At 36.5% G+C, this 19,489-nt stretch overlaps 1 protein-coding gene across 1 annotated transcript in view; it reads right to left on the bottom strand.

Moving 5' to 3' along the window:
* grin2bb (glutamate receptor, ionotropic, N-methyl D-aspartate 2B-b) overlaps positions 1-19,489 on the bottom strand; it is a 92,659-nt gene that overhangs the window by 65,212 nt on the left and 7,958 nt on the right. The window contains exon 2 of the mRNA XM_084394128.1: positions 11,171-11,773. Within this exon, the coding sequence (XP_084250254.1) occupies positions 11,171-11,773 (603 nt within the window). The remainder of the gene's footprint in view (positions 1-11,170; positions 11,774-19,489) is intronic.

Here is a 19,489-nt window from a genome sequence, read left to right on the forward strand (position 1 = left end):
TGAGATGGCGAACGGGAACATGGTTTGTGTAGCATTAGCAACACATTATTACCTGTTTGATAACGTAGTCAAGCAAAAAGCTAATCATATTAATTACCATTATGTGTCTGACCAACCTAATCTCACGACAATTCGTACAAATTTTACGAGGTGGCTAATTCGGACAAATTCATACGACCTCACTCGTACGAATTCGTACGATTTTTGCTAAATCGTACATATTTTACGAATTGCCAAATTAGTATGAATTCGTACGAATGACCTACCCCTGACCTCACCCCTAAACCTACCCGTCACTGGAGTTTAGACAAATCGTACCAATTCGTATGAGTGAGGTTGTACGAATTCGTACGAATTGGTTGTGAGATAGCATTGGTCTGACGTTGTAAAGAGTGATACCATTGTGCAGTGTTTACCTCAGTAAGTTGGCCGAGTGAATCTCTGAGCTGGTGTGAGTGAGTGGAGGCGGGGCTAATTAGCATATTCATGGATCCGCGTCTACTAAACAAGGCAATGGTGTAGAGTTGCATTCAAGCTATTTTAAGGCCCATTTCACAGGAAAAAAACATTTAAATATGTCATTTTGGTGATCAAAGATGGGTTTTAAGGGATAAAATTATTAACTACAGGGGAGCTTTAATATTTCATGTAAGTGCCTTGAAAATATAGCTTCACATTTTTGCCTTTTAACCCTCCAGATTACGTATTGTATTGTATTGTATTTTTATTTAATAATGTTTTTTGTTGTTAATTATAATAATTGTACAATTATACAGTGAAAAAAAATCAGATATTTTTTTCTCAAAATTATTCTCTGTGGAAATCAACATTTCACCACAAGTCCTGTCTTGTACCTGTATTCAACCAAGCCACACTGAGGCTTAAAACTAATATTTAACTTTTATTATGTACCACACTGTACAATTTCCTCCACTTCTCCCATGTCTGCCCTCCCCATCTGAGCAGAGAGCTTTGAAGAGTGTGTATTTAATGGTCTCTTAGCCTGAGCGCAACCTTTGATTCTTGCTTTGGCCTTTCAATAAATCACAACCTGTGTTCCAAATCACAGGGTCCCTATGCTGTGCTCACTGCTCCCTACACACTGAGCAGTTCACTTCTTTCAGAAGAAACGTGGCTCATTTGGCACAAACACTGGAATGCACAGGTTAGAGGTTTTATGCATGACATAAACTCATGTAAATAAATATAATACTATAAATATAAAGATTAATGGTCATACTTTCATATGTATATACATACATTTAATACCTTCATGCGTATAGGCTACGTAAAAAAACATGATTAGCTATTTCAATTAATATAACGTATTAATAAATGTATTATGTTCTATTGTATATATATATATATATAAAAAATATATATATATAAAATATGTATAATTATATACACTACCATTCAAAAGTTTAAGGTCAGTACTATGTTAAAAAAAGAAAAAGTTATACTTTTATTCAGCAAGGGCGCATTAAATTGATCAAAAGTGACAGCAAATACATTAATGTTACAAAAGATTTCTATTTCAAATAAACACTGTTCTTTTGAACTTTCTTTTTATCGAAAAATCCTGAAAAAAAATGTATCACGGTTTCCACAAAAACATTAAGCAGCACAACTGTTTTCAACATTGATAATAATGAGAAATGTTTCTTTCATATTATGATTTCTGAAGGATCATTGTGACACTGAAGACTGGAGTAATGATGCTGAAAATTCAGCTTTGATTCACAGGAATAAATTACATTTTAATATATATTAAAATTTAAGAATATTTAATAATTTGCAGTTTTTAACTGTACTGCAACTGTATGTTTGATCAAATAAATAAGCATAAGATACTTCTTCAAAAACATAAAAAGGACTTTCCAACCCTAAACTTTTTTGTTATACTCAAATCCCTAAATTTAGTTTTAAATGATTGGGAAATAAGGGTTAATAAGGGCATCCATAACCCTTTTTTAACCCATGAACAGAAACCAAGCCTGAGGTGAATAAAAACTATTTCAGTGCCCAAACTCTCAGTTTCTCTCAACATGCACTCTCAGAAAAAAAGGTACAAAAGCTGTCACTGGGACAGTACCCTTCAAAAGGGTTCTAATATGTACCATTTAGGTACTAATATGTACACTTTTGGAACTAATATGTACACTTTTGGTACCAATATGTACCTTTGAGGGACTAATATGCACCCTTTAGGTTCAAAGGTGTACCTTTTGAAAAGGTACCGCCACAGTGACAGCTTTTGTACCTAGCGGGTTACACCATGAATGGTGAGTGAATTTCCCTGCCCACTCTCAATGAAATGATATATCGATGCACACTTGTTCCCTATACCGACTACATTTATATGCAGAGCAATTGAAACGTTCTAAAATCTCCTCTTCTGCCTTTTCCTGACCCGCTCGGTTTCTTTCTCTCTCTCGCTTTCCTTCTACATATATATAGAAATGTATGTAGCAGCGGTTGCCATGCCAACGCATGCAGCCCACAGAGTGTGTTTGGGGTTGGGTAGAGAAAGACAGAAAGAGAGAGTGGAAGAGAGAGAGAGGGTGTAAAAGTAATTATTAAGAAAAAGACAGGGTTGAAAACACTCTTCAATCCCCTCTATTTAACCACCACCTCCTGTGGCATGTCACACATCTCTCTCGTCCGTTCACATGCACAATGCATTCACTCCCCCATCCGTGCTCGGGAATCACAGTAGCTCTTTTAGATTCTCTCTTTCTCATTCAGTTTGTCCCATATACATCTTTTTTGCCCCTCTGTGATCATCCCTTAATGCAAAATTTCTCCAAAAGTCACGTTTCATCTCTTTCAATCTGTTTTTTTTTTGTGTGTTTTTTGAATGCCTCGATTTAGATGTAAGCGTGTTGTAACTGCATGTTGAGTGCCTTCCTCTTCCTCTGTTTCACACCCACATGTTTCATTTTAAAACAGTCCCCTCTTCCTTTCCTCTATCTCTCTCTCTCTCTCTCTCTCTCCCACCCTAGTCTTTTTCTACCTCCCTCTCCAGCTGTCATATTCATCCTTCCTTCTCTCCATCCATTCTTGCTTTTTTTTCCGAGTAGCATTCACTCGTTTGCAGTTTGATCTGTGTTTTTTTGCATTCAGACTTAGAAATGATGTAAAGAAACGCTTTTATGTAAAGGGGCTTGAAATCTGTGGGGCTCCACGTCTGAGGCAGTTCAAAAAACAATTTAAACTTTGAAATAAATGAAAAGGTTTATGTTTTTGTAAACCAATGAAACATTAAGACGCACAATAGAGAACAGCTGAGAATCTGAATGGTCAGATGTTCTTTGGATCGATATTAAATCACGCTGAAAAACATGATCATCAGGTTTTGCTCAAAACGGCGGAATAAATTCAGCTTGAGTGCTGCTGTCATTAAAACAAAAAGGAGACAAGAAATACATTCATGAAATTCATGGTAATTTTTCAGTTCACCTTTTCACTTAAATTACCATAACAATAATATAATTTTAATTTGCAATAAAAAGTTATTATATACACTACCATTCAAAAATGTGGGGCAAGGCTGCATAAAATACATCAAAAGTGACAGTAAAAAAGACTTTCACATTGTTTAAAAAAAAAAAAAGATTTTACATAAATACTGTTCCTTTGAACTTTCTATTCTACAAATAATCCTGAAAAAAAATTCCATACAAATTTTAAGTGGCACATGTTGATGATATTAAGAAATGTTTCTTGAGCATCAAATCAGCGTGTTAGAACTATTTCTGAAGGATCATGTGACACTGAAGACTGGAGTAATGATGTTGAAAATTAGGAATAAATTACATTTAAAAATGTATTCAAATAGAAAACAATTATTTAAAATTGTAACAATGTTTAACAATATTACTGTTTTACTGTATTTTCATCAAATAAATGCAGCCTTGGTGAGAATAAGAGACTTCTTGCAAATTAAAAATCTACTTTTGAATATATATATATATATATGAAAAATAAAACATTTATATAAAAAAATATTTTATCTATAATGTTTTTATTTATTATTATTTATAATGTTAAAGTGGAATTCAATTATATTTTATTCTAGGTTTAAACGATGAGTCAGTGTCACTGGATGTTATGTAGACGTGCACTATAGTGCTTTTCTACATTAGCAGTGTGTCATCATAACTACTGTATTCATGAGATTGTGTGACACCAGCGAGAAACAGCACTGAAACATGGGTCACAACACAAGTGTTCGCTTGCAATGTGCAAATGCAAAAGTGTTGCATGGCTTCCCCTGTGATGCTGACAGCAACAGGCTTTCAATCAAAAACACTTCTTTTTTTTCCGCAGAGTGTCTAGATTTTTGGAGAGGTGGACTGGAGGATCATTTGAAACAAGGCACTGATAGTATCAGCCTAACATTGATAGCGTCAGCTTTCAAAACACTATCCATTAGTGAGTAGGGTGACCAAACGTCCTGTTTTCCCAGGACATGTCCTGTTTTCACGTCCTGTCCTGGCCGTCCTGGCTGTTTTTTTATAAAGTGATGAAAATGTCCTGGTTTTCATTATTTTTCATTGGGCCATTAAGCGTGTACTTTAAATACACGCTTGCCTTTGCACACAAAACATATGAAACCGGCTTCGGCTTCGCCCCGTCTTGTTATAATCAGCGCGTTCCTCAATCCGCAGCGGCAAGCAGAGAGCACGTCAGAATACAGAGGCCTCTGTGTGTGTGTGTGTGTGTGTGTGTGGTCTGTCACTGCTCGTCAATGTCAGAATATTTGAAATGACCAATCAAATTAAAGTAGGCGGACTTTACATTCACAGAATTTTAGCAGCGTGAGTGCGTGACTCGACGCTTCAGTTTACGGTCAAGTGCGAGATAAGATGTAAGTAGCTCACAGTGTAAAAAAAAAAAGCCCAAATGCAAATTCACAGATGATTTACAGAGAAAATTCCTGTGTTTTTGTTTCGGTCGGGATCCGTGTAAAGCAGAATGCATGAACTGCAAAGCTGGCACGTACGTGTCAGTGTCAAATAAATGTGCTAGCGACCTAGAAGCCCACATAAAGAAAGTATAGGCTACAAGAGAACATCAGGAGGATTGACTTTTTCTTTTTTTTTACTGAAATAGTGTAGTAGATTTTTTATTTTGGTAGTAGATTTTTAACCTATGGCCATGAAAATAAATAGTGTCATGTAAAAGGTGTTAAAAGCTAAACTTTTTTTTTTATATAGTATTCTATTGTTACGGGCCAAACATTGAATGGAAAGGATGTATTACTTTATGTATTAAAGTACAATAGTTGCAAGGTTGTGAATGCATTTGTCAAGTATTTTTTGATGCATTCACCCCCAACCACGCCCCCACCTCTTAACCACGCCTCCGCAAACCACGCCCCCGTCCTCTTAACCACGCCTCCACAAACCACGCCCCCGTCCTCTTAACCACGCCTCCACAAACCACGCCCCCGTCCTCTTTTCTGAAAACTAAAATATGGTCACCCTATTAGTGAGCCCACCAGTGAAAATATTCCCATTCTGCACCACACCATAGCAGTCCACACCACAATTAACAATACAAACGGCAGAGAGGAACGATATCGTTGGAAATGAATCACTTTCAGCATGATTTTATTCGAGCTGATGAACGATAAAAACAATGACAGCAAATCAGAATCCATCCTGCTGTAACGAGCTCGAGCATTTAAAGCGGCAGATGACAAAACTGCCGCGCAGATAAACAGAAAGAAGTCGTCCGCTGGTGTGGACGCTGATATATAGTTATTGTTATAGTTAACTTTATAGGTGACAGCAGCACTCAAGAGGAATTCACATGCCAATGTCAGAAATCTGCTTATTTGATTAGTGACTGAGAAATATTGTAGAATTTAAAATATATTTCTGATTGATTTTATGTCATAATGTTTCTTCTTTTAAAAAAATGTTTAAAGATAAAAAGTTTAGTCAGAAAAAAAGGTCGATTTTATAGATTTTTTATATTTCCGTTTGGATTAAATTAAATTTATTAGGTTAGATTGTTTCCTAGTTTTTCAATGTGAAATTCTGAAGCCTGCTGTGTTGTGAATCAGTGTTGCAGAATAACAGACTCTAAAGTGACCACAAATGCAAAAAATGAAGTCACGCGGATTCACAACAGTTTCAACTGATTAAATAAAACATTTGAAAAAAAGAAATGGACAGATGTGGTATACTAAAACATAGCAGACGCAAATGACTGAAAATGCAAATGCAGAAGAGAATGTACTGTGCTCTCTCTGAGTGTGTGTGTGTGTGTGTGTGTGTGCGCGAAAGTACGTGCGAGCAAATGTGTTGGATGAACCGGCCAAGCAGGTGCATCTAAACTCTCCCTGCTATACTCAACATGCACATCTAATGCTTCCATGTGCCAGTGAGAGAGGCTGATTTTGCATGTGTTCCCATTAAGCAGGAAATTAGCAGTGCGACTGCGCTCGTTAAGTATCCCAGCGCTCCTATGACTCCCCATTAACACTCGCGCACGGAACGGATAAGCCAGCACAATGCTTACCTAGAGTTAGTATGGTGGACAGAGTCCAATGTCACGGAGTAAAGTCACAGAATTAGAAACAAGTCTTAATAATGCTTATAATGGCTTATGTACGTATACTTAAGCCCCACCCCCACCCCCACCTATCTAAAATCTATATATCTCCATCAACTCCACTGCTCTTGGGAACGAAGAAGAGTCATAAAAGAAAGATAACAGTGCAATTATGTATGTGTGGTTGGATGGAAAGGCATCAAGCATGGTAAAATGTTTCCGCTAATTCAATTAGCCCCTTATCGAGCTCCTCAGTGGCTTACGAGAGGATGTGTTATGTTTTAGCAAACCTTCACCAACACTAAAAAGAGCTCCTCTCCTTGTAACACCCTGCAGATATGGCAAAAAATAGATCTAGAACAAAGAGATTGCTGACAGACGAGTTGAACATTCCCAATGCGTTTTAAAACGGATCTATGTACATCTAAAATTAATGGGAGACATAAAAAATACCAAAATTAAAAAAGTAAGTTATTGTATTTTGCAAGTTGAAGTCAACTCTCAAGTCTTAACCATGAAGTTCATGTCTTCTTTAGAACCAATGACCTACGGCGTCATCAATCAATAATCATTTGGCAGTTCATTCTGAATCAGTCTCTGGATGATTTATTCCAGTGTTTTGGATCATAATCACATTGCATATCTAAACCGACAATTAAAAGAGAATTTTAAAAAGTCATAATCAAAATATAAGAACATGTCCTGTGCGAACGGCTATTTAGTCAACCTCAGACAGACTGACCTGAAACTCAACTGCAAAACAGATTGTGGACTGTAGCAGTGTTATTTTATATATAATATTACAGTATTTATTAATATTTTGAATAGTTTTTATTTTTATATGTACATTTTTCTATTTAAGTTTAAGTATTATATAATATATTTTAAGGTGCATTCAAGATCCAGAAGGAAGACCAATCAGTGCAAATAAGTAACTGTATATGCGGAAGATGCTCTAATCATTTTTGTAATTTTAGTACTTCAACTTGTTTTTATTTCATTTGGTTTCCAATGCATATATATATATATATATTATATATATGTGTATATATATATTATTATATTTACATATACAGTATATTATATATGTGTGTGTGCGTGTATGTATTTATAAACACACAGACATGCACACACATAAAATATATATATATATATATAAACACAATAATATATATACACACATATATTATATAAACACAAACTTTTATTTTAGAATCGATTAATCGTGATTTTTTTATTATTATTAAGCTTTTAATTATTATGTTTTTCATCCAGCATTTATCATTTGTTTAATATTTTTAATCATTTTAATTTTAGTTAACAATAACAACACTGGACTGTAGACCTGTGATAAGTATATTCAGTGATTTAAATAAAAATCAAAGCATCTTTTCCACCTCTAAAGCCACTTTTGTTTATTATTCAGTGCTTTCATCTGCCACAACAAAGTAATTTCTAAGAATGTTCTTCATATTGATATATATATATATATATATATATATATATAATTAATTGTGAATAATTAGTTTGTTTAAATTTTTAGTTTCCAGCGTGACAATGTATTTAATATTCTCAGTCAGTCCCTAAAATTCATCCAGTGAAAAAGTATCACGTCCACCGTTCACATTTAAATTTAAATTTTCAGTTCATATCAAGCATGATTCTCTGTAACGAGATCTTGACACATCAACCATCTGCAGCCATACACATCAAAGAAGCACCAATCAGGACAACTGATCTGAGCTGCATGTTCAGTGAACTTCTTCTTGGAAATAAACTGCAGTCTGTGTTTGGATAAATAGTGTCCCTCTTGAGAAATATAAAGCAACCTGTTCCATTAAAGCAAAGGCTGTTCAGGATGGGGGTCACTGATTTACCACCAGGTTTCAGCAGTAATGGCTGCCCCCTTAAACACCCCGAGAACACTGGGTGTACTGAGTTTCCGAAAACTGTTTAAAAATAAGTCTCCTTGGGACGGCCGTGATTATGCATGCAGCTGCAAAAAGCTTGAGAATGTTGTGTTAAAGTCTAGGTAATATTTGTCTGCACGGTGTATTTAACATTGCGAGTGTCTGCAGTTATCGTCCCCCATCTGTTTCTCCTTTTTTCCAAGATGACAAAATAAATGTACTTGACTCCCTGTTTTTTACTGTGTGGCATTTACAAAAAGTCCCTCTGACATTTCCTTCTCTTTCTGCACTTTTCTCCCTCCCTCCGTCTCATCTTTTTTTTATTACCTTCTTTCTTATTGGCCAGAGAAAGAAAAAAACACATTGTCTTTTGAAAAACAAATCTGCATAGCTTTTATTTTCTCTCTAATTCTCTCTCCCTTTCTTCTGCCTCTTTGGAACACAGTCATCTTAATGAAGCACATTGCAGGTAGTTCACGACAGCACTGACAGGACACAGCACTATGCGTTCTGTCACATCTCTTTCCAGCACTTCAGACCTCCACTGACTTAACAGCAGGCACAAGTCTGCTACACAACTCTGACCTTGGCGGAAAAAAAAGGGAAAGCGAGGAACATGTGGAAACATGCATGAGAGGAATCGAAGATATTGAGGGGGGAGAAGAAGAGACAGCGTGGCTCTGTTCCAAACCCGAGTGAGTCTACTGTCTACACAGGCAGCTACTCTCCAAGCATCCTAATCAAACGTTCTCAGGAATGATCTACACACACAACTTACTGCCACTCATCTATTAAGTGTAAGGTTTATGTGAAGCACTTCTTAAGTGTCTTTAAGGTTAGTTATCTAAACATTTTGGTTAAAGTCACCATGAAATGGAATTTGGCCATTCTTGTTTTTTCTATGGGATATTTGAGGATTAATTATAAATGATTTATCCATGCACATAATTTTAATTTTTTTTAATTCATGTGCTCTCGAAATCTTTAAATCAAGATACCGTCCCTTCTCACTTCCAGCTCCCCGGCTAAGACAAATATATTCTAGGAATGTTTTGCTAACGCTCCCATGAAGTTACGAAAACGTTATTTCTGAATAAAATTTTAAAACGTCAAAACGCTTTTTTCTTGGTTATGCTAACGTTAAGGGAACATTACTTTTAAAGCAGCGCTATGCAGTTTTTTGCTCGCGGGTTTCTCTATAGAGCTCCCCCTACAGCTTCGGAATAGATATTTGACAACACTGTCGTCAAAACTCATTGGCGACTCGCCCCCCTCCCATTTTCTCCTTCCTGTCATGTGCATTTGTTTTCAAAGAGGCCCGCCGGCCCAAAGTTGCAAGGGTGGTTTTCCTGCTCAAAGGCGCTAGGGGGGTGCGAGAAGACCACCATTCAACCCGAAAACAGTCATATAACCATTCCAATGACTCCGAAGCTGTTCAGTTAAGGTAAAAAAAACCTGCATAGTTCACCTTTAAATGTTCTGTGAACAAGAAGTAGGCTAACATTTAAAATATGTTAGACAAATGTCCAACTAAAAGGTTTCAGAAAAAACGCTACATGAACGATGTATAAATAAAGATTTTTTGCTAACGTTTTAAGAACATTATTAAAGACTAGATAACTTTGAAATGTTATCAATCCGTGTTTTAATCTGTCTCTTTTGTCCACTTTCAACCACTTATGTCTTCATTTCTTTGAGGGGAGGATCTATGGGCTGGTAAATGTATGGGCTTTTCAGATCTTTTGATCTAATGGACGAAATAAGCTTGAAGTAATTTACATATGAACGCGACTGGAAACAACAGAAAAACATACGGAGAGCATCAGCTTTCGTTTCTGCTCTGACAGCCACAAGACCAGCCGAACGCTGTGAGTGTGTGTTATCAGGAATGGTGAGAGAACATTGTGCTTGGTACGTTTTTTATAACGTTTTACCATTTACTGCACTTTATTCTTCAAGTTATTTACCTTTAGCGGCTAATAGATAGGAAGTCTTGCACATTCATGAACAAATTGCTTCTGCTTTGCATAATAAGGTAGATAAGTACAAAAAAACTTACATTAACTTTTTATCTGCACTTTTCAATATACATACATACATACTGACATATATACGTGTATATATCATTCAAATATATTGAAAAGATTGATAAAATTCTCTTTTTTGATAAAAAACATGGATTAACAAGGATTTATAGCATTTATAATTTTTTGTTAATGTTAGTTAATTGTTCATTGTTTGTTCAATGTTCCAATTTGTTGGATCACCGTGCGTACATGATGTTAACAAATATCATTTCTGATTTTAAATATTAGTAAATGTTGAGATTTACATGAACTAAGATTAATAAATGCAGTAGAAGCAATTGTTCATTGTTAGCTCATGTTAACTAATGTAGTTAACTAATGGAACCTTTAAAAGTGTAAAGTAAATGAACTAATATTAAGAAATAAAAAAATGGCATTATGATTTATAATCAGCAAATCTTTCAACTCTGTAAACCATCTTGGAACAAGGTTCACTTAGCTCATCACAATGCATTCTGGGATTGCTTTATCCACTAAAAATACTTGTGTTTTAGAATCTGCTGAAAATGAAGTTTCTTATAAAGGCAGCAAAATGTATCCTCATCTGAACAACCTTTGCACCTAAAATGCCCTAAAATGTGTAGGTAGCAGTTACGTCTTTCATACCTTGGCGGCCATGATCATGGAAGAGCCTCCGCGGATGCCCAGGATGGGGATGTGCGTCTGAGCCGAGATGAAGTCCAATATCTGGGCGATGGCCTCCTGATCGGTATCGTCCCCAAACACCACGCCCTGGAGCCAGTTCCGTGACATTAGAGCACAGATGCGGTTTATGATACTCTTGGGGTCTGTTTCGTTCATTGTGACCAGCTCGACTTTAGGAGAGAGAGGCACGTGTAGGAACTCCTCTTTCTCCAGACCTTCAGAGAGAGACACCTCGCTGGAGTTTCCCACAAGGATCACCGCGATGCTAAGGCCTTGAGCAAACTTTGGTGGCAAGGGAGGGCCCACTGGATTGACTCCTGGTGGAGGATAATGAGGAGGGCTGATGATCGATTGGCCTCGCTCGCTGCCGGGCGTCCCGATCCCGCCTCCACGGCGAGACTCGCAGGTGGGGAAGAAGAAGAGAGAGAGGAGAAGCAGCGAGAGGGAGAGGGTCGGTTTGGAAGAGGAAGCGAGGGAGACGAAAGACAGGACGCGACGGTCGGAGAAAGGGGAAGAGGAGAGGTGGAGGCTGACAAGCATGGCGGAGGAGTGAAGATACAGTCCCTGCAGACAGAGAAAAAGAGGAGACAGAGGGAGACAACTTTAGTTTGGGAGATGAATTCGCATCAGATCTACATGATCTGAACTTGACTCTGGCTGGTGAAAGTTGAGTCGCAGTACGCAAGTAAAGCTGACCAGCCTGTCGTTTTAAAAAGAGCATGTGTCCTCATTTCAACGGTCTGTCCTCTTCATTATTGACGTATGTTGGACAGAAATCACAGGAACTGGCAATCTTGAGAAATTAGGTCGTTTGCAGCAGTAAACACTCTTACGTTTATCTAACTAAGGACATGCAAAAGACTTCTAATGTTTTTACAATTAGAGCTACACTATGTAACTTTTTTCTTCAAAATTAACAACTTAAATAATGAGCGAGTACATCATTAAACCATCTTGCCCTAAATCACTACGGTAAGCCTATAATTATTTATGTTAAGAGAGGTCAGGACGGATTTTGCCAATTTTATAAAAATACAGGTTTTTTGTTTATATTTTTACCTTTAATAACATCCAAAATTGAGGTTTTGTCAAATCTGTGGACAATTACGCTTGTTATACTGGGGATTTGCCATTGACCTCAGTTGTTTTTATCCTGAGATAACTAATGCTATTTTCTGTCTCTTGTGGGGACATTTGTTCCTACAGTGTAGACAAAGCCTGGCCTACACATTCATGCACTTCAAAAATGAGCTCAAAGAGTTCAAATAACCTAGATTGTGAAACACAGTGAGAGAAAAAAGTAACTGTGTGTGTACAGAGAGAGATAAATAGGGAGAGTAATGTGTGCACAATGAATACCAAATGCAATCAGATGAATAAGATACAAGATGATTTATCAGCAAACAGCATATTCTCTCTCACACAAACAAATACACACAAAGTAACTGACATTGGCCAGTTACCTTTCTGTGATGTTTTTGACGAACACTTATTGTTATTTAGAGCCATTTTCATTAGCAGAGGTGTGAAACAAGTTAGTCATTAGGGAATAAATTTCTGTCTGTTTGTTAAAGGTGTAGTAAGCGATTTCTGAAAGTGGATCGGACCCGAGCAGCACAACACACTTGTAGCCAATCAGCACCAGAGGGCGTATACACTCATGATGGGGGAGGGGAGCGAGTGAGCAAGAGGGAGATTTGAAGAAAGACTGTAGAAAGAGAGATGGCTGAGAGACATTACAAAAGAGAAAAGGTCAGAGGACTATCACTGTAAAAAGAAGGGTTATGATCAGGCAAGAGCTTTAGGACCCGCGTTAATATTAGCATTGTTTCTGCTCCATATGTGAGTATTGAGTAACATTGGCTTCACAGAAACAACACAATGCGTTTGTTGTAACGTTAGCTATAGTAACAGGACAGTTTTTGAGAGTCATTGTTTGTCTGGAGCTTCTGTGCTGCTGACGACTAACAACAAACTCTTGATTGTATTCTTGTGTACTGTATGTTTATTTTTTGTTCTTCTTTGTCGTTTGTTCGTCATCTTCGCTTTTTTCACTTTTCGCGAAGCATTATTTTGCTTTGCTTCAGCTATGATAAAGCTTTCATCCACACTTGCATTGAGTGTTTGTGCATTTTGGGGGAGGAGCAATGAAGGGAGGGGTGTGTTTGTTTGGGTTGATTTCAAATATCAACATTGTTTCTCATAAATCGCTTACTGCACCTTTAATTTCTGAAGCATACTAAAAAGCACAAAATTGTTTGATTAGTGCAGTTTCATTTCTTGACATTTTTCATTGAAACGGGAATTTGCGCAGACACTACCGTTCCAAAATTTGAGGTCAGTAAAACTAATACTTTTATACAACAAGTATGCATTGATCAAAAGTAACAGTAAAGACATTTATAATGTTGCAAAAGATTTCTAGGTAACACTTTATTTTACAGTGTCCATGTTACATGTTACTTACCATAGTAATAACAGTAAATTAGGCATAACTAGGGTTAGACATGCAACTAACCCTAAACCAAACCCTGATCCTACCCTAACCCTATAGGAAGTACATGTAGTTAATTAATATTACTCAGTACTTAAATATATAATTACACTGTAACAATGACACCTTAAAATAAAGTGTAACCAATTTCTATTTCAAATAAATGTTGTTTCACAAAAAGCGATTACACAAAACAACGATTTTGAACATTGACAATAATAAGAAAATGTTTCTTGAGCAGCAGATCAGCATATAAGAATGATTTCTGAAGGATCATGTGACACTGGTGAAGACTGGAGTAATGATGCTGAAAATTCAGCTTTGCATCACAGGATTAAATTACATTTTGAAATATATTCAAATGGAAAACTCTTAATTTAAATTGTAATAATACAATTCACAATATGCATATTTGATTAAATAAATGCAATCTTGGTGAGCAGAGTCTTCTTCCATTTTGCGTGCAAAAAGCATCGTTTTTTTTTTTTTAACGACATTAAAATCATTTATTTCCTTATATTACAGTAGATATTTAACCAGTAGCAGCCTATTTTTGGAGGGTAACAGACTAAACGACATGCCAGCTAACAGCCACAAAACTCATTTCAAGGGTCTTTAAAGAACAGGTAAAGAAAAACATGGTGGGTGAAGAGGAGGACAAAAGGATGAAAGGACAACATTAAAGGAGGCATTGCTCGGAAAGAAAGCAAACACGCTTGAAAAAGGAAGACTGCTTTTACAAGGCTAATTATTGGAGGTTTGTCAGTGCTAATTGCAGGTACACATGCTAATTGTGAATTAGCTCTCTCTGCTGCATACGAGAGAAGAGACGGAGGAGGACAAAGTGTGGGAGGAAGAAAGAGAAAGAAGGAAAGAGAGAGAGAGAGAACTCAGTTGAGGGGGAATGGAAAAGTATGGAGATGAGCTGCAAAAAGAAATTGAAAAAAACGGAAAAGAGAAAATTAGAAGACTAAACGAATGAAGCAGAGACAGAACGAGAGTAGTGACGAAAAGAGAAACCGTTCTAATAATCAGCTCATTAAGAGGAGGTAAGCAAAGTGAAGCACACAGATCGGAAGGATGAGCACTAGATAGGGAGATAGAAGACTAGGAGAACAGCAGCTGAGTGAACAAGAGAGGGAGGAGAGACTAAGATGCTCTATTTGGCTCTGCCTCTCATTTTAACAGCACTTGGTTTCCATAGCAACTATTCAAATGAACCTTCCTCCACACACACACACACACACACACACACAAACAGAGACTGCTATATACAGACACAGTTATATAGATTGTGTGGTCTTAAAGTCCATAGTAACACCTATTCACAGCCTACTGAAAAAGGTATTTTGGAGACACATTGTGAACATACATGAAACCACCATCTCTTGCAATAATACTAATAATACTAAAAATAAATAAATGAAATACAACACACACACCTCCCACGCATTTTCTCCTAAGGAGCTCAAGGCTCAATGTCAGCTCCAGGAATGTTTTAACAAAATGCATGTTACAGAACCGTCTGAAATGCTGATTGACATGCTGGGCTATCAGATACACACCAATGATAGGTAGCAGACTTCTGAAAGTTCTCTCTTTGTGTTCAGGTGGCTTTAAGTCCAGTGTAAATCCATGTTCAGTTTCATTTGATGTTTACACAGTGTCTGGGTTAAAAGCATGAGGAATATCATTTATACGATATATTACCACACTATTTTTTAAAACCAAGTCACATCAAATGTAAAAACTATATATCAAGCCATTCAAATTTTGATTCTAATTAACTACATGATGTGCCAATTAATTAATCTTATTAATCACAAAATGATCACACATCAGTTTTGGCTGAGAAATTACCCCCAAAAGATCATTTAAAGTCATTAATGTGTTAAATGAGAAAAGCATCAAAAAGACATTACAAAAAGTAGCTTTAGAAATATATTTTTTTAATTTGATTCAACATTTAGGCTACAACGGCTACTTTTTTTTTTCATAAGCTGCATCTGAATTAGTATTTAGATATATTTACAGTCCGTTTAGCAGCTCAGAGGTGGCCTGATTGCATTTACACTTTAATACAATTGCATAAATAATGAAATGGGATTAATAGGTTTTAAATTGGGTTTTTTATTAATATGGAAATATGAAATTATTTTGTTAATGAAATGATACTCTCAATAAGAAACCAAAACTGCCAGTAGGTGGCGGTAAATGTCTTAACGAGTAAGTCGTTGAGTATTTCATTCATTCAATTTGTTCAACAGGTCGATTCATTATCCACTGAATCAATACTTCACCCCATTGATTTGCTAAAAACATTAAGTCATTCAGAAACGAAACACCGCTGTCTGTTGCTCGGAGACGCACAACAGTTTTGCACAATAGTGGCTTTATAGGTAATATCTTCGCAGGCAACATTGAGCATAAACAGTCAATACTGTGTCTAAAATATAACACAATATTAACTTCTTATTTATTGAACTGTTGTATAAAATCAATATCACATTTGCACTCGTGCTTTTGGGACAAAAACAGCATTCATGTGATATTGCTTAAAGGGATAGTGAAATGAAAATTGTGTCACCATTTACTCATCCTCAGGTTGCATTAAATGCATTAATCATTTCAATGTGTTATTTTTCTCTGTATTGTACTGATAGCCAGTCACAGTGACACGAAGGCACGGCTTTTCACTTGTGTTTTTTCTTAATGTTAAACCCAAAGAGCTCAAGGCAGGTTTTGATCTCATTCCGAACCACTGTTGACTAGTGTAGCTGTTGAACTAGAAATGCACACATTATTTCAGTTGTTACATATTACATAAATACATCATATATACAGCTATTGTAATATTTGTAATTATTTGCTCTCAGACAAACAGTATGTACATGCTTGCACACTCAAACTGCATCTATCTATGCCTGTTGTCACTGTATATGGGTGTTTATTGTGAAGAATTCCAGTGTCGCTCAGCATTTGCTGGATGGCTACCACCAACGCTTAAGTTTAACTGACACAGACGACAAAAAATGTTACATATACACGCACATTCCCCGTGGTGCTGTATAATATCCATGCATCTGCCTGCTCCGATAGATTGCTCTCTCTTGATTTTCTGCGAGACAGTTGTGCCTGATTGACAATTGGCTTAAGATGAGAGAATGGCCCCCAAGGGCCTCAGATTGGCTACAATGGTCAGAAAGCTTCCAACAAGCCTGTGCAAGTGTGTTGGTGTCAGCTAAAATGCCACTTAGAATGATTTATTGATCTTAAAAGCAGTCGATGATCAAAACTAGAACCAAACCAGCATGATTACCGCAGTCCAGAACAAACCAAACAAGACTTACAAGTAAAACCGACACAATTAAACTGAGCGAACACAGGGAAGGCTAGCCGACGACGTGTGTGACAGGTGATTCAAAGGTATCCTGACATTGTGCACATTTTAGAGGGCGAGAGAGGATGTGAAATGAATAAATACAAGTGTGTACATTTGAGCACTGTAACGCATCTCTGTTTCTTTCATTGCTTTGGGAAACACAGATAAGGCGTTTTTCTACGCAGTCCTCCATCTCAGTTCTTCCTGGCGAAGTAATAAATTATGTATTCAACAAAATGTTTGTACAAAAGCACATCACAGACTCCCTCCCATCTCATACGAGCTCTGTTTCAGAGCGGGGTGGGAAAGCTTTGATAACAACCAGAAACTGAATTAACATTCATTGATGCAGTTATACAGAATGAATTCCGATAAACCCGAGACAGCTGATTCAGTTTCCGGAACACACAAAAATGTTATTTAATTCAGCATAAAGAGATGACAGAGGTTTGTAACATATCGTGTAACAGAAGAACCGCACGCGCACATGCACGCGCATGCACTCACACACAGATCACACTTAAAGTGAGAGATTAGGGCTGTCTAGTAATCCAGTGCAACACTATGGAGGTATACGGCCTGCCTTCTTACGTCAAATCTCTGGGTACACGCAACACACAAATACCGAAACAGGCAAATGACACTATCAGAGGGAAACAACTTGATATTTACCTCTAACTAAGCTCATTTCATACTTAGACATTTAGCCAGCATTTCTGTCTTGGCTTCCGTGCAAGCATACGTTCCCAAATACACACCTCGCACACACTCCACACTCGTCTCTAAGGTATATCTGTCATATGGCACTGCGAGCGCGATTCCATTAACCAGTGTTTATGAACTCCTGCATCTGAGCTGTAACCTTTACTGAAGTGCTCTCTCCTCATAATGACGCCTAAATAACAGCCAGCAGCGGTTTGCTCTGATTGCAGCTGAGGCATAGATTCCAAAATCAAGCTTTATTAAATCAGATTTTTGTGAGAATTTTTCGATTATAATTTTGTTCACTGAGAATATCACAGGGTACGTTTATACACACTACAGCGATCAATTCCCTGTCATATTTGACCATCTACTATCTAGGTGACAGTACAACCTCTAAATCTCTGTGTACAAGATTTTTACAAGATTAAATTTTTTTGAAAATTACATTCACTTCTGGGCTATAATTTGATTTGCAATTAGGTTAATGAATATTATATGACAACTGCTGGTGTCATCTGAATCAGCAGATGTCTCCGTTTAATTTGATGTACATTACCATTCAAAACTTTGGGGTCAGTATTTTTTTTTTTTTTAAGAAATGTATACTTATTCAGCAAGGATGCATTACATTTATCAAAAATAGCCTTGTAAAGGGTTATAAAAAGCTATTGCAATTCAAATAAATGCTGTTCTTTTAAACTTTCTGTTCATCAAAAAAAAAAAATCCTGGTAAAAATGCCTCCCCGTTTCCAAAAAAATAAATAAGTAAGCAGCGCAACTGTTTTCAACATTGATAATAATAAAAATTGAGCAGCAAATCAGCATATTAGAATGATTTCTGAAGGAAATGAAATTTTACTTTAGCCACCATAGGAATAAGTTACTTTTTCAAATATTGTAAAATAGAAAACAGTTACTTTAAATTGAAATAATATTTCACAACATTACTGTTATTACTATATTTCATTTTTGATCAAAAATAAATCCAGCCTTGTTGAGCATAAGAGACTTCTTTCAAAAACATATTAAAAATCTTACGACCTTAATGATAGTGTAACATTTATTCAACCTTTGACCTAAATATTAAAAAGCCTAGAAAATAGCCCATTAGCCCATTTGTTATGTGTTCAATAAAATTTGAACCTTTTTTAATTTAAATGCTTAAAATAAATGGTTTAAAATAAAAAATCTAAACGATGTTTGTTTTGTAATGGTGTTACAATCCACTCCACCTATTGTTGTACCACAGTTATGAAATTACACAGTTGTTGATTTTAAAACAACTTTAAATGATAGCAGATAAATTCAGGTAAATATGAGATACGTTTGAGTTAGAAAGTGTTCTCCCTTATGTCATGAAAACATGCAGCACTACAAACACAATGCTACTAGCAGATGCACACAGAGACTCACAAAAACACCCAAATGAACAGACATTCACACACAAACACACACACACACACACACACACATACATGCATACATGCATAAACACATACATGCATACACACATACATACACACATACATGCATACATACACGCATACATACATACACACATACATACATACATACATGCATACACACATACATACAAACATACATACATACATACATGCACACATACATACATACATACACACACACATGCACACACATATATACATACACACATACACACACACATACATACATACAT

This window comes from Rutilus rutilus (assembly GCF_951802725.1).
Source record: "Rutilus rutilus genome assembly, chromosome: 2".
In the NCBI taxonomy this organism is placed as follows: domain Eukaryota; kingdom Metazoa; phylum Chordata; class Actinopteri; order Cypriniformes; family Leuciscidae; genus Rutilus; species Rutilus rutilus.